Source organism: Dipodomys ordii, unplaced genomic scaffold (genome assembly GCF_000151885.1).
Source record: "Dipodomys ordii isolate 6190 unplaced genomic scaffold, Dord_2.0 Scaffold7, whole genome shotgun sequence".
NCBI lineage: Eukaryota > Metazoa > Chordata > Mammalia > Rodentia > Heteromyidae > Dipodomys > Dipodomys ordii.
In genome coordinates this window covers 12308115-12324556 of record NW_012267223.1, presented here as the reverse complement: position 1 = coordinate 12324556, position 16442 = coordinate 12308115, and the positions used below count along the sequence as shown (strand labels likewise).

The following is a 16442-nucleotide window of genomic DNA, read 5'->3' as shown; positions in this document are numbered from 1 at the left end:
CCCTGGTAGCCAGCCCCTGGAGGTTTTGCCAGCTGTGGGGTGAGCAGTCAGTCGGTCTCCTATTTGGATACAAATCCAACTCCATTCCTTGCTTTCTGACTTCAGTGACTGTTTGAGACAATAACAGTGCCAGCCTTTGTGATAGACAATTGATGGCAGAGACTCAGAGTTATAGGTGAAGATTGTCTTCGCTCCAGACTTAGCCTACAAAGTTTCCCTTGGGGTGGCTGCTTGTCCTCTGCATGTGGGTGGTGGGAGCTTTTCTTAAATTGGGGACTTTAGGGGACGCTATGAGACACTATGAAACATCATTTTGTTCCTGAAGCATGGAGGGAGAGCAACACACACCTCTCTGGGGCAGCAGTGGGAAGGGTGGCTCCCATGTCCTGCCCTCTGCCTCATGGAGACATCAACCCTCAGTGCCCACTGCCCCAAGAAGCCAACCAGCCAAACACCAGGACGAGAAGAATGCCTGACAATAGGTTTCTGCAAATAGCCATCTCAGCCTCCCACATTCACATCTCTGAGTCTTCCTCTCTCACACGAGTTCTAGGCTGGCCCAGCAGAACCAATAGAGTATGGTAGAATAGCATGATGAGTCCCAAGGCTAGGTAAGGAAAAGCCTTACCACTTCTGCCTCAATGATGTAGAATGCCTGTGCTTGTGACAAAGCCTCCATGCTGTTGAGAAGACTGAATGCTCTGGAGAAGCCACGAATGACATCCCAAGTGCAGTCTTAGACCTCTAGCCTAGGCAAGACTTCCTCTGGCTTCAGCCCCAGCCACACCTCTATTAGAGGCTACAAGTAGGATCCCAGCTGATTGCTGTGAACTAACTCCCTGAACCATGGAGAAGAAATGATTGACGGTTGTCTGAAGCCACACTCTGTGTGAGGGTAGTTTCTGTACAGCAGTTGATGTATGGAGTATGATGTGTGGCCACATGACCTAAGTCATGATGAGGGCCAAGGAAGTAGACTGGTTTTTCCTATCTGAGTTCCAGCTGTACCTCAGCTTCCCATGGCCAAGCTCTCTGGCTTGTGGAAGAGCATAGTTGTGTAGGATGGCCTCAATAATTAACTAACTCTTAAGGCCAAGAGATGACAAGCCCAGGGGTGGCCAGGGGCGACTCAGTGTGTGAATACTTGCATTTAGCTTTGGAGAATGAGACAGTCAGAGCTGGTTTTGAATAGATTGTGAGCTCTCAGAGGCAGAGACTTGTGTCCCCCAGAGCCTAGCTCTTGCCAGGCACACAGAGTTCCTCCGCCACTGAATTAACCTGACTGAATCGAGGCGGGAGGCTCTGTGGGTAGGCCTTCTGGTCTGAGAAATCTTTCAAGAAGTCTTCAGCACAGGCCAAGCCAGGCCAGGTACCCTGCTGTGTCTGCTGCCTCTCCTTGTCACTCAAATGCCCAGGGCTGGCTGGAGTCCTGAAAGTGCAGAAGCCAAGGCCCCTGGCCTCTGGGAGCGCTCACGGTTGACACAGCAGGGGGTTGACAGAATTCCAGTGGTAGGTACTGCCCAAAATGCCACCAGCAAAGACAGCAGAATTAAACAGAGCTGCCAGCTCTGTTCCGCGAGAGGAAGAGTAGGTGGGTTTGTTTAAAATACTCCTATTACAGTCAGTTAACCTTTATGTTCCCTAAATGAAAATTGTATAAACCTGAAATTTTCGTTGATCAGGTTGCCTAGGAACAGGCAGCAGGTTTTCATAAGACAATGCAATAGATTGTCACCGATAGGGCTATTAGGAAGCGAGCTGGTTAGCAGCATTATTCCCTATCCTGGTGTCGTGCTAGGTAATTATCTGTCTGCCTGTGCAGGGCCCACCCACTTTCCTGGGCTGGGGCAAATTCATGCAAATGAGATTTCTCAGTTTGCTTTTATGAGTACTCTGGGGGCCTGGGAGCCAGTCCCCTGGGGGTCAGTTGCTACCCCCAGATATAGGAGAAAAACCTAGAAGACTCAACATCAACTTACTTCCTTTAATTTTTTTCCCTACTTGCCACAATAATTCCCTAATAACCCCATTGGTTACAGACTTACTGCATTGTCTTAAGAAAATGTGGGAAATAAAACTTGGAAAATAAGCTACAGCAGAATGCACAAGGGAAATTGTCAGTCTGTCCTGGGGGCTTGTCCTTGCTTGTTTTTTGCTGTCATTGCTGCTGCTGTTTGGGTTTTTTTGACCAAGTCTAGTGCCCTACCATTTGAGCACACCTCCACTTCCTTAACAATGGAGAAAAGTTTTAAAGCTACTCTGAGAACTTTGGTCAGTCTGGTTACTATACACACACACTTGTTTGTTTTCCCCAAAGTCGCTTCATTCATTTTGGCCTTCTTACGTGTAAGGTGATCAGACATCCTGGTGTGTCTGGGACTGTGGAGGTTCCCAGTTCCAATGTCTGCTGTCCTCAGGTACTTGCTTTCCTGTGGTATGTAGCATTCACTCAGTGTAGACAGGCCAGACTCAGCTTAACCAATTCATGCCCTTTCGACTTTGAAGATATATAAGGGATATATATGATATATGAAGATACATATATATATATATATATATATATATATATATATATATGCTGGCACATACCCTCATCCATATGTCCTTGCAGTATAAATCATTACAAATAGAATTATTGGGTCAAGGAATGGACTTTCTTCTGGGTTTTGGTATATTGTCGGGTTGCCCATCAGAATACTACATGACATTCCCACCTCTCCTCATCCCCACAGGAACTCTTACATCAAGCAGTGTGTTCATCACTGCCAATCTGACAGACAAAAATGTATCTTACTTTGGGGATGTGTTCCTCTTTATGAGCCACTTGTGAACTGCCTGTTCATGTCTTTTACCCATTTCTCTTTCCTGATGCTCAGCTCTTTTAAACTATAAAAACAGACTCCGTGTTTAATCTCAAGTTGCCTGAGAGTGGTGATGGTATAGGTTGAATGGAAGTGGTAGCATCACTAACCTGGAACTTGTAAAGATCCAGCTTCGAAGTTTGCGCCTGCAAGGGGTGGCTTCCAGTATGTAACCCAAGCCTCCTGACAATGACTTTTCTCATCCATGAGACTGAGCTGAGGCTGAGTGGCCTGGTTTATGTTTTATATTTTAGTTTAGTTTATATTTTAGTCTTGAATAATGAGCCACTTTATTCAATGTTTATAAAACATTTGGGGTTATCAGTCTTTACAGAGCAAAAATGATCAGTGTTAAAAGAACAAAAGTGCTACCCTCTGACAGTTCATGCCTGTAATCCTAACTACTCAGGAGGCTGAGATCTGAGAGAATCATTGTTGGAAGCCAGGCAAGGCAGGAAAGTCTATGAGACTCTTATCTTCAATTATTCACAGAAAAGGCCCGAAATAACACAGTGGCTCAACTAGTAGAATGCTAGCCTATACAAAAGGAGCCCAGGTACAGCACCCATGCCCAGAGTTCAAGTCCCATGACTGGCAAAAAAAAAAGATCAAACAAACATCAGCAATATCATTGATTAAGGGGGACATTACCTCTTTAATTGAAGTATTTGGGATGAGAGTATCTCTAAAAAGAGTAATTTAGGAATGTGTGTATCTGTGTGTGCACGCCAGTACTAGGCCTAGTCCTGGGTATGGGTTTTGTCCCTGAGCTTTTTGTGCTCAAGGCAAAAGCTAATGCTCAGCCACTTAAGTCACAGCTCTACTTTCAGGTTTTTGGTGGTTAATTGGAGATAAGAAGATAGCATATTTTTGGGCTGGGAAGATGGCTCAGTGGTAGAGCTCTTGCCTTGCATGCCTGAGGCCCTGGGTTCGATTCCTCAGCACCACATAAGCGAAAAGAAAAAAGCCAGAAATGGCGCTGTGGCTCAAGTGGTAGAGCACTAGCCTTGAGCTGAAGAGCTGAGGGACAGTGCCCAGGCCCAGAGTTCAGGCTCCACGACTGGACCCCCCCCCAAAAAAAAACAAAGAAGATAGCATATTTTCCTGCACAGGCTGACTTCAAACTGTGTGATCCTCAGATCTCAGCCTCCTGAATAGGTAGGATTACAGGCATGTACCACCCAGTGCTTAGCTTGGTAGGTTCTTTTTTAAACCATTTATACTGCATACAATGTGACTTGTTCTTTTGATCTTGGGCACTCAGATCAAATTACAGTGATGCCCTCCGCTGCTGTGGAGCTCAGTGTAGCTTTGGCTCCTATGCCACATGGCCCCAGACTGCTTTTTTAGTAAGACAATCGATTCTTCTTCCTATATCAGTATCAGACTGCATTACTGTGGGCTGCTGCAAGCAGCCCTGCCTTACCCTGCAACAGCCCATCTTCATCAGCAATGGGATTGACTACCAGCTCACAGTGCCAGTAGATTTGTCTAGAAGAACGACGTGCTGAGCAGGACTGGGTGCCCTAGGCAAATAGCAGAGGCCCTTTAGCAGGCCATGGTGCATTCATTTCCTAGGGTTTGTGTTTTGTATTGTTAGGGTTGTTAACTAAATGATTCCTGGATGAAGATGTAAAGTAGGATTAAGACATTTTGAAGGCAGAATGTAAACTAAAAAAGTTAGAAACTGCTTGAAGATAATAGGTGCAAGTGAACACCAGATAGAGGAACAGAATCAGGGTTTAATCTCAAGTTCCCTGAGAATGGTGATTGTATAGACTGAATGGACATGGTGGAATCACTAACCTGGAAATTGTAAAGATCTAGCTTGGAAGCTTGCGCCTGCAAGGGGTAGCTTTCAGCATGTTACCCAAGCCTCCTGACGATGACTTTTCTCATCCGTGAGATTGAGCTGAGGCTGAGTGGCCTGTTTTATAAGAGATAGAATCAGATGACCTGATGTGAAGAGCCCCTGGCCTGAAGGAACATCAGAGGGATGCGTATAAAGGGCCACACAATCAGGAGGGATGACGGTTACTGCTGCTTTTACTATTCTTCAGGCGCATCTGTAAGCCATGGCTGCCTTCTTTAAAAAAAAAAAATCTATCAAGCTTTCTATACAAGCTTCCATCTGAGCTCTAGCCTGTATGTGTATCTTTAACTGCCGTCCTTGCTGCCCTTCCAGAACCTAATTTCATCCTTGTAGGTTTTTCCAAAGCAGGATTTGCACGAGTGGTGTGTTTCTTAAATATTTATTTTGCAGGCCATTTACTCGGCATGGCTATTTTTACAGTGAGTAAGGAGCAAGTCTAAAAATAACTTAGCTCATAACCAGATCAGTTCTGCATTTGACATTTACGTGGAATTCATTTGCATCTCATTTGTTGGCCTTTCTGTTTAACAGGTAGAATGTAAGAAAGCTCAGCCGAAAGAAGTCATGTTTCCACCTGGGACCAGAGGCCGGGCCCGGGGGCTGCCTTACACCATGGATGCATTCATGCTTGGTATGGGGATGCTAGGTGAGTCTGGACAGGGGTCAGGGTTCTGGTGGACAGGGAGGGCGATATGGAGGTCTATGTGCCCATCAGAGTCACCTGCCACTTACGGGAATAGCAGGAGCCTCAGCTTCCTTGTCTTTAAATGAGGATGACCAGATAGACATATACATGCATATCATTTTCGTCTGTGCCTGACGTGTTTCTACCCTCTGTTGTTTCCTGTGCACAAGTTGTTCCTTGTGCCTAAGCCCTCTTAGCCCAGTAGGGTTTCTAAGAACTAAAGACTCCTGACTGGTTTCTGTGTGAGCTCACGCTACAATCTTCTAAAACTTGGGAGAGGAGTAGAGGTGGCGGCATGGGTGGGAGGGAATCCTGTCTATTTAAATGATTAACATTTTTCTCTTGGGATATCAAAATTTGCATTTAAATGGATGTTTTAAATAGCCTGTTTTACTCTTTATTTGCAAAAAAAAAATGATGAAAGACAAAGTGTGTTTGTTCTGACTAAAAATGATCTCTCCTGGCTTTTAGAGAAATTGAGTTGCATATTATATGCCCCTTTCCTTAAAGGTATCTCTGTCCGTCCTGCACAGATAATTGAAAATCTCACCGCCTAAATGGTATGAAAGATGGGGAAAGCAGAGGAGATGCGGAATGGTGTGGGTCGCCACAATAATTAGAAATTTCAAGGCGAGAGAGCAGTATTTTAGTGGAAGTTATTGTGTGTCAGGAAAATACTAATTAAATGGGATAAATGGTAGTTAATGGTAAAATTCCATTCAGGCACATGAGCTGTCTAGTTTTAATGGGTTTTCATTTAGTTTGGCTAAGAGTCCCTCTTCTATATTGTTTGATAAGCTCTTTATATATTTTCAGATTTGCTGCTGTTTAAATCATTTCTGGCTTAGTTTTAAATTTATAAAACTTTCCTTGGTCTTACAAAGCATTCTACTTGTCTGTGAAAAATAATAGGGCAGGTAAAGCTGTTTTGAGTTCCTTTAAAAATGGAGAGTGATGCCATTTGAGAATAGTTAAAAATAGCCAAGATATTAATTCCCCACAAATTTATTTTTTCAGGTTTAACAGTTTCCAAGAAAAAAAAAAGTCTTATTAGAGTTCTTTGAAAACTTTCCAGATGATTCTAAAACTTACCTAGAAGAAGAAACATGTGGGAATAAATAAGAAAATATATTCTTAAAAAGAGAAAGGAGGGGCTGGGATAGTGGCTCAGTGGTACAGTGCTTGCCTCGCATCCATGAGGTCCTGGGTTTGATTCCTCAGCACCACTAAGCAGAAAAAGCCAGAACTGGCACTGTGGCTCAAGTGGTGAGCACTAGCCTTGAGTTGAAGAGCTGAGGACAGCACCCAGGCCCAGAGTTCAGGCCCTAGGACCAGTCCAAAAAAAAAGAGAGAGAGAGAGAGAAAAAAAACACTGGTTTGGCTAAATACCAGAACATAGCTCAAAGCTGCAATCATGAAAACGGTATGTTATACAAGGTTGTCCCCACCTTACAATAGGTCAACTTAACAAATTTTCTACTTTTACACTGGTGAGAATGCAGTGTAGATTCACTGAGTGCTGGCTGTACATGGTCCCATATTCTCTAAAGGTGCTAGATGGTAGTGGTGAGCCATAGCACCCACTTAGCCCCTCTTAGGAGAGTGACTCCACTGCACACTGTATTGTGAAGCTGTGGTGTTTTGTGGGCTAGATATGGTTTTGTTGTTTTAATCAGTTGTGGGGCTTGAACTCTGGGCCTGAGCACTGTCCCTGAGCTTTTCAGCTCAGGGTGAGCTCTCTACCACTTGAGCCATAGTGCCACTTCCAGTTTTCAAATGGCTAATTGCAGATAAGAGTCTCATGGACTTTCCTGCCTGGGCTGGCTTTGAACCATAATCCTCAGATCTCAGCTTCCTGAGTAGGTAGGATTATAGGTGTGAGTCACTGGTGCCCAGCTTAGATGTGTTTTATATATAAACAGAGTACTAGGGTTTGAACTCAAAGCCTTTGTGCTTGTTAGGCAGGTGCTCTAGCCACTGAACCATGCTTCCAACCATTTCTTTGGTTATTTTTGAGATAAGGTCTCACTTCCTGCTCAAGCACACATGTAGACTGTTGACTTCATATCGTCTCCTTCCCACCATAGCTAGGATGAATATGTACCACTACACCAGTTTCTTAACACTGAGATGGGTCTCACAGGCTTTTCTATTCAGAGATCTTCCCATGCCTGTGCTCTCATTAACTTAGAATGATAGGCACATACCAACATGGCCAGCTATTGGTTCAAAAGGGGGCCTTCTGTATACCCAAGGCTTGCCTCACTCTGGGGTCCTCCTGATCTCTAACTCCCAAGAAGCAAGAATTACAGATGTGAGCCATCAGCACCCAGCTTTAACTTAAAACACTTTTGGCTTATTAACATATCAGGTCATAATCTTAAGTGTTAGAATTATATGCAGGAATATATACTTATTGATAGAAGATGTTAAAGAACCCCAAGTACTCCTACATAAAAGTATAATTATTAAGATGGTATTTGAAATCAGTGAGAATGATTTCCTGATTATTGGGATACAGTTGCTTAGGTCTTGCTTTAAAAATGTTCATTTATTTGATTTGATATTATATCTCAAAAAGAACTTTGATAATTTCAAATTGATGATTTTAAATGTTGAAATCAAACTTAGAAGACTTGAGCCAGCCAGGTGCTGATGGTTCACACCTGTAATCCTAGCTACTCAGGGAGGCTGAGATCTGAAGATCAAGGTTCCAGAAAGTCTGTGAGACTCTCATCTCCAATTAACTACCAAAAACTGGAAGTGACACTGTGGCTTCAAGTGGTAAGATGCTAGCCTTGAGCAAAAAGAACTCAGAGACAGCGCCCCACAACCGACAAAAAAAATGGGGAGAGTTTAGCCACTTGTTGGCTTTTGCAATTGAAATTGAGTAGAGAGGCTCTGGGCATCAATGAGGGCCTGTCTGGAATCCAGATATACAGGAAGCACTCACCTTCCTGAGCCCACCTCGACAGCCCCCCTAACCTGGGAAGAATGTACTGGTTGTACAGTGGGGAAAAGCAGAAGTTTCAGTCAAGAACAAAAACACTTCCCATATTCATCATTCCAGACTCCACAGACAGCCAGGCCTGGGTCCCCCAAATACAAGGGCTTCCAGGACTTTGCTCATGGGACCCATAGCAGGGAGAGGGGCAGAGGGTATTCATAGCAATATCCTTTGGCTTCTACTATGTATCCCTGCCCTCGCGGAGCTCATGGTATAAGGAAAGAGATACACACACCACAGCTCATCTCCAGGAGGCCTGGCTCATCCTCGCAGCCCAGGGTTGCTGTGAGAGCATGCAAGGAAGGGTGGAGGGGAGTCTAGGAAGCTGGTGGTGATATTTGGGCTAGGCTGGAATGGATGAGTAAGCCCAGGGCCTTTCACTCCATGGGGACATGAGGATCCTGAAGTAGAACCTCAGACCAAGGACAGGAGTAGTGGCTGGGGACCTCAAGGTTAGCTGGGCCTTCAGTAAGTGGGCAGCCCTAGTGGCCTCATCCTGAGAGCACCTACAGCGGTGATGGCAGACAGGACACAGACCCTGGGCTTCTGCAGATGCCATCTGAGTCTCCCACTTGCTCAGAAATGACTGTGATGAGTGCCAGATGCTTAGTCACCTGCCCTGATTCTTTCCTGCGTGTTTCAAGTAGTCTTTCCTGAGCCATGGTAGAGTAGTGTTAGTTAAAAATAGCTCTGTATCCTAGAGCTCCTTTGTTCCTGCTCTATACTCCCCCTAGCCCTTCAACCTCCACTCTGCTGCTTAACTCTGCTTTAACTCTGTTGAACCCCCAGTCCTGCCCCAGCCCACGCCTGGTTAACAGTCTCAACCAAACAGAGAGCTAGTCCTATGGAATTGATAGTATCAGCCCTAGCCTAAACAGAGCTCTGAGGGGCGGTGTAGCTCAGGGGGACAAGCTCAGGACTTTGGAAGCAAGAGGTCTGGACTCCTTATCCCTGACAGCTGTGCAACTTGGAAGAATTGGCTTGGCCTCTCTGGTCTTCATTTACCACCACCCATGAGAGGGACAATCATCTCACTGTATGGAGTTGTTGCAGGAGAGAAACTGAATCTTAACTGTCAAATGCTGTATTTCTTGAATTTTAGATGCCCTGGCTAGCGAGGTAAATCTTCATATACCATTCAGAAAGGGGAGAAAATGATGAGTGAACTGCCTGGTGCTGTCCTGCCACACTGCCTGGGAGATGGGTCTCATTTACAGAAATGTGAAAATGTAAGGGAGAAGAACATTTCTTCACATCCCTAAGGTGCAGTTGTATGGAAGCTGTTACAAGTCAGGGACTGGAGGGCTTTGGGCACATGACTACAGGAGCAGGTGGCTGGCACCCTTACCCCTTGGGAGTCAGCTTCTGCCTAGCAAGACCCACAGGGGTGACATGTGTTGTGGCAATGGCGGTGTCTTCTCAGCCCCAGCCTCGAGAGTCCGATGAGTCATTGCAGTGTCTTACTTCAAGACCAGGACCTATATGGTGGTCCAGTCTTCTGCAGCCCAGGTCTCCTGAACTGCCCAGTCGCTGTGCTGAGGCCCTCTGATGTCTGCTGAGTAAGGTCTCCCAAGAGATCCTAGCTAGGAACCTACTTAGCTGAAGTCTGGGGAGAAGGGATGTCACGCAGAGTATCTAGGAAGCAAGCTCACTGTCTCACGGTCTACTGGCCTGTCGCCTCCCCGTCAGGCCACCAGCTCCCAGTGGCCTCTCCGACACACTCACTGCAGACTCCCTAAGGCTGCCCTCATGTCACCTAATGGTGCAGCTCAGCACTTGAGGCTTAGGTTCTTTTAGGTGAGGACCCTGCCATCTGTACTGCCAAATATTTATTGAGTATGTACTAAAGGCCTGGCAGGCGCCCATCTAAAATACGGAATGTGCAACAGAGAACAAATGCTCTGATCTCAGAGAAATAATGTCCATTTGGGAGCCTGCGTGCTGGCCTATGAATGACTTGACGACCATGGAATGAATTTAATACCTTTTCAGATTTTTCCCATGTTTTGGAAGGGCTCATGGAAGAGTCTGATGCGCATATATAAAATTGCAGTTATTCCTTCTTGATCTCCCTTAATATGGCTACCAGTGACCTTTGGGAAAACCTACACCTGCTCAGGTTTTAGCTCTCACAGCCTTTGCTAGAAGAATATGATCATCCTTACAACAAAAATCTCTTTTGAACATGTCAGGTAGCAGAAGAAGAGAGTGATCCCTAGACGGTGTCACCTGCCTCTCAGCCAGACAGAACCAAAAGTAAATGCACCCCCTGGAGAAGGTGTTTGTACAGCCTCTGACACGCTGTTCTGCTTCCCGCAGCAAGAGTGCCCACAGTTAGCTAGCCAGATGCAAAAGAATTGCCCTAGTTTTTCTTAATGAAAATAGACTTAAAGCAAACACATGGCTGTTGATATATCTGATTCCTCTTGGCCTTCTTTCCCCTTGGCCACATAATCCCCCTGCCTTTAATGCTCGTGGCCTCATTGGGCACATATTATTTATTTAACTTTGGTAGAGAGAGAATACATTGCGGAGGCCTTGCAGTAAAGGATTCACTCTGGCAGGCTGAGGAATGGAGCGATACAGTTGACCAACTAACCATTTTATCCAAAAGCATTTTTATTTACACTTACACCAAGAAACTTCAGTGCAGTCTCGACCATGGTTCTCACTCTAAAGTAAGGTCCTTCGAATTGAAAGAAAAAATATATCAGGCCAGGCACCAGTGGCTCACGCCTGAAATCATAGCTATTCAGGAGGCTCACTGAGGATCAGTTTGAAGCCAGCCCAGATTGGAAAGTTCATGAGACTCTTACCTTCAATTAACTATTTTTTAAAAAAAACAGCCAGAAGTGGAGCTGTGGTTCAAGTGGTAAATCCCTAGCCTTGAAGTCAGTGGGAGTGGAGGGAAGCTCAGGGACAATGCCCAGGCTCTGAGTTCAAGCTCCCGGACTGGCACCAATCAGTCAGTTAATCAGTAATTGTTGAGAAGGGCCAGAAGCTATAATCTGTTGGTATTATCTAATATCATAAGTTCTACCGGAACTTAAGTCTAAATTAGGCAGTTGAGGTCTAGGGGAACTTCTCTCTGTAACACCAGGTGATTTGGGGAGCTAAATGTCTTCTTTTTTTGGGGGGGTCCGGTTGTGGGGCCTGAACTCTGGGCCTGGGCACTGTCCCTCAGCTCTTCAGCTCAAGGCTAACACTCTACCACTTGAGCCACAGCTCCACTTCCGGCTTTTTTTTTTCTGCTTATGTGGTGCTGAGGAATCGAACCCAGGGCCTCATGCATGCAAGGCAAGCGCTCTACCACTGAGCCACCTTCCCAGCCCGCTAAATGTCTTTATAGACTTTGGCCTTCACTTCCTTATCTAGGAGGGGCTCCTGGCCCTAGTGTTTGCTCTGCTTTGCACTCACTGAGCTCTCATGGTGCCCTGGGCAGTGTTCTGCATGTCACATAGATGTGTCGCATTCTGGCTGTTCCCTGAATAAACAGTCCTTGTCTCTGGTTGCTTTAAAGTCAAGGGCCTGTGTGAGAGCAGTTTTCCATGACACTTGCGTAGCTGAAGAACTTATCACAAGAGAAGATGAGTTGGGGATCCATCCAAGGTTTGGAACAAAGATCTAGGGCCCTACTAGCATCCCAGAAATGGGTCCCCCAAAGAAGCTTACATCCAAGTTCTATTGTTGATTTCTGTCACAATGGAAAGCCAGCCTGCATGAAAGGTGATCATCCAGGCAGAAGGCTTGCTTTTTTTTTTTTTAAAAAACTTTAGTGACAAGAGATAATTACTGTGGGATTGATCAGGCATCCAAGGTACTGGAGCAAATGAATCGTGCAGTGGCCAGTGAGGGAGGGGCCCAGCTGCTAATGGAAGTGGTGGCTGGGTCACCCTACCGTAATGTGGTTTGATGGAGCAGCCACATGGGCCTGCTATAATGTGCTATTGATATGCAGCCCGCCAGTTTCCCCCATGTGGCCACGGCTGTGAGCCGCTGGAGCAGAGCTGGGCTGCACAGCAGTAAATGAAGAGGAAAATTGAAGTAATGTTGTATTATAAATTTATAATTTCATCTGCCTGGCCAAGAGGCTGCTCAGCAATAGGGGTGTAGAGATGGTCTCCCCTACTCCTGCAGGTGCCAAACTCTCATCTTCCTCAGGAAATGACCATGTTGACCTGTCCAGGAAGCATGGGACGAGGCCCAAAGTTAGCGTGAATGTAGCCATGTTTTTCTTCTTCCTTGTCAAACATTTTTAGGGTATGCCAGGAAGAAAGTGTCTATGGCGGGATCGTGTGGGGGTCCTGAGTACAAGAAGGGAATGGCTGTTCCACTGTCAGATTAACAATAAACTATTTAAGACCCCTCCCCCCCAGCTCTGAAGTTAGAAGTAACAGGGCCATTTTTCATCAGGAAGGCCCCTAGGCAGTAGTGATTTGGCTGTTTGCATATAATCCGTTCATCAATATTGTTGATATAAATGGTATTAGAAAAACCTAGCACTGAAAGATCCGATTTGATAGCAGGTGATTAATTTGAAGGAGAATTGAGCTGCCCAGCCATGAAATAAATACCCAGGAAGGGGCCAGTGTGCACACATCTGAGGACTATCATTTCTTCTCTTTCTGTCTCTCCGTCAGGACCGAAGCTCAGCATCCCCTTAGCTCCTGGGTCTCAGAGAACAGCGAGTGCAAGCTGCTAGGACATTCTGTCTCACCTAGGTAGGCTTCTGCTAGTGAGCCAGGTGTGAGGGACAGAGCAGGTGGCAGGGCCTATGGAAGCAGAGACAGCTCAGTTGGCCAGTAAAATCAGTGAGCACGTATTTGAGAAGCCTCTGGCTGAAGCCAGGGAGAGAGCCATAGCCATAGCCATATAGTCTTGATTAAGAATTTAGTCTTTTGAGTACCAAAAGGGACCTCATAAGGCTTTCTGCAAATGCCAAGACTCTCAGGCCCCAAGAGAAAGGGAAGGCCCTGTCTTAGGTCAGGCTGCTATGACAGAGTTCTATAGGTCCTATTCTGTGTATGGACAACATTAATTTCTCATGGTTCTAGAGTTAGGGAAATCCAAGATGAAGGCGTTGGAGGATTCCAGGGCCCTTTTCTCACGGTCAGCAGCCCTCTGTCCTGACCTGGTGAAAGGGGTGAGAGTCTTTCTGGAGCCTCCTTGAGAAAAGGGTACTGATCCCATTCATGAGGGCTCTGCTCTTATGACCTGTTCACCTCCCTAAGGCTCCACCTCCCAATATAGCTCAGTGTGTGTTAGGATATAGGATTATGAACTTGGAATGTCTTGGGCATTCATCCAGACCACAGTAAACCCCGAGTATGGTTTGGGGTCCAAGGTAGGACTGGAACTCATCTCCTGGCTTCCACACCATTCTGGATCCAGTGGTCACAGGCAAAAGCCACACCACTAGCATTTGTAAAGAAGTGGGGGGGGGGGTGAGTCTCAGCTCTGGTCCTCTGAGCACAAAAGCCTGAACTGGCATCAGAATAGCAAAGCCTGACTGTGCAGAGGTGAGCAAGGTAGCGTGTTTCCCTCCTCCTCACTTACAGGGTCAGAAAGCACTTGAGAATCAACTGGGAAAGTAAATGATGACACCTTAGAGCTGATGTTTGGGGATGTTGTTTAGGAGCGTGAGGGAGCACAGAGACATGAGGCGAGTGGTCTTTACTGTCCTGGCTGCTAGAGGGTTTCCAGGCTGTGTGGAATCCACTTGTTGAAATGGTGCTCACACAGAGCTTTCATGGAAACTACAGGAACAACGCTGGCTGCTGGAAGCAGCAAAGGAGATCATTGCAAGGAGTGTGAGCAGTGTACCGAACCCACCAGAGCCTAAACAGGACTGAGAACAGAGGCAGGAGCTAGGGAGCTGGGAGGAAGCTCTAGCTGCTGCCTCCTCCGAATGCTGCTGCTGGCACCCGCGTACATTCTGAGCCATCGCCCCTCACTCCTCTGCCCACTGGCTCCCAAGGCAGCACCTGGGGAAGGGTCGCACTGGCTGAGCCTACGTTCACTGGCCTGGCCTCCTCTCGAGTCTCACAAGGCAAGGACTCCAGCCCTGGCAGCCCCAAACCCAGTCACTGACCTTGGAAGCCAAAGCAGAAGGCGAAGTAGCCTGGTGGCAGGGCAGCTGTGGAGGTATTTGGGGAGTAGCATTGTTCTGAGCTTCCCCTACTGAGTGGTCAGGAGGGAGCATGGCATTTAAGGCCAGCAGGGACAAGTGAACCTGCTGTGGCCAAGGAAAGCCCAGCTACACTGGCCATCACTGTAGCTGGAGATGAGGCAGGGATGTGAAGAATGAAGTAGGCAGAGCCTGCAGTGACATCTAGAAGTCATATCGACACTAGGTCTTCCAGCAGGTTCTCTGTGCACCTCAGGCTTAGCCTGCAGCAGCCTCCCCAGACAGCTTTCAGTAACTGGTCACTCACTCTAGGTGTGCTGCCAAGACAAGGGTCTTGATGTAGCCTTGAAAACATGAGACCTTGGCTTCTGCACCTGGGCCACGCCTCACGGTGCACGTTTTCACACACCCATGCCCCCATGACTGTCCCCAGGACTTCCTGAGACACTGGCACCACTGTGGCGTGTTGTGATCACCCTGCTTTCTCCCCCAAGCCTCAGGCCAGCATTTGCCTAAAGCCAAGGTCAGCCAGCCTTCAGGTTAGCCACTAAACTGAGACACCTCCCCCCGCCACACACACACACAACCCAGAAAACCCCTGTTCTGCCTGCTGCTGGGCTTGTTGTCCACCACCTCGGGAGGAGACATTACAAGGACTTTAATCTCCTACTGTCAACAGCTTTATAGTAAAGTACATTCGGGGTAAGCTCTCCAAATGTCAGAGCCCGGCACAGGCCCTGTGTTTGGTGCTAATGTGTGGCATTTACTCTGCAGGTTCAAGAAAGTGCATGGGCTTTGGGAGGTCTGGGCTGCCCAAATACGGGATACCAGCAGGCTGACAGCCCCACCTCCCACTCCCGCCACAGGAGAGAGGTGACCCGGGACCTGGGTAAAGATCCGCCCCAGAGACAAGTCATTCTGTGAAGGAAAATGACTCTGGCATGTGTGCATCACCTTGGGACTGCACTCCAAAGCTGAGGCCGCTGTTTTAACAGCTCTCTCTTTCTGTGTTCAAGGCTACCCCAACTTTGTGGCAACCTATGGCCGAGGCTACCCTGGATTTGCGCCTAGCTATGGCTACCAGTTCCCAAGTAAGTGCCTCGGACTCCTGGGATGTTGGGAACTGGGGAGGTGGGCTGTATTTGGAGGAGGGGAGGGCCTCGAAAGAGGACACAGCTCATACATTTCTCCATTCCAGAGATGACTTGGGCGAGCTACCTTGCGCCTCCCTTTAGTACAGGGTCAGAAAGCAGCTCAGTGTCTGATTGGCTGGAGAGTTTGAAGACTCTATTGACAGGGAGGGAAGAGAACAAAGACAAGATGCCCCTGGCCAGTTCCTTTTTTTGAAGCCTGCTCTAGGGTTCTTTTTGCTGGAGACCAGGGCTTCCTTTCACTGTCTAGCACCCCGTCACCTGTCTCCTTCATCCCAACTCCTCATGCTTGAGGTCCAATGCCTCCTTTTCTCCCTCCTTCCCCTCCTCTTGTCCTTCCACCTGGCTCTGATCACTGTCCTCGGGGCCCTTCCGTGCTGTGGGTGGGGTGGCGCTGTCTGCCTTGGGTGAGCTGCACAGGCTCTCCTCTCATTGACATGACTGTCGGGCCGCAGCAGGTACCAGACGGAACTTGCTCACACCCTGGTGCTCCAGCCCTCAGGTGACTGGAAGACCCAGGGCAGACCCAGGCCAAGCAAAGTCTGATGGGGATGGGGAGGGTACTGCAGGAAGCTTTGCCTCTCCCTGCAGAGGTGAATTAGTTCCGGGACATCGGGTGTAGATGGGGGAATATAGTGGAGTGCCTAGCGTCTGGGGGAAGGTTTAGCTGGGGTCTCCAGAGGGGTTGTTGGGAAGAGATTTATCCTTTGTGGTTATCACTGAGGACAGTTCCACATG

The 16442-nt window shown here is 47.2% G+C and overlaps 1 protein-coding gene across 4 annotated transcripts in view; it reads left to right on the top strand.

Annotated features, from left to right (window-relative positions):
* The window catches only part of Msi2 (musashi RNA-binding protein 2), a 373314-nt gene that overhangs the window by 321309 nt on the left and 35563 nt on the right, over positions 1-16442 (top strand). For all 4 annotated transcript variants that reach the window (XM_013037909.1, XM_013037908.1, XM_013037907.1 and 1 more), the window contains exons 8-9: positions 5266-5380; positions 15570-15644. In XM_013037909.1, the coding sequence (XP_012893363.1) occupies positions 5266-5380; positions 15570-15644 (190 nt within the window). The remainder of the gene's footprint in view (positions 1-5265; positions 5381-15569; positions 15645-16442) is intronic.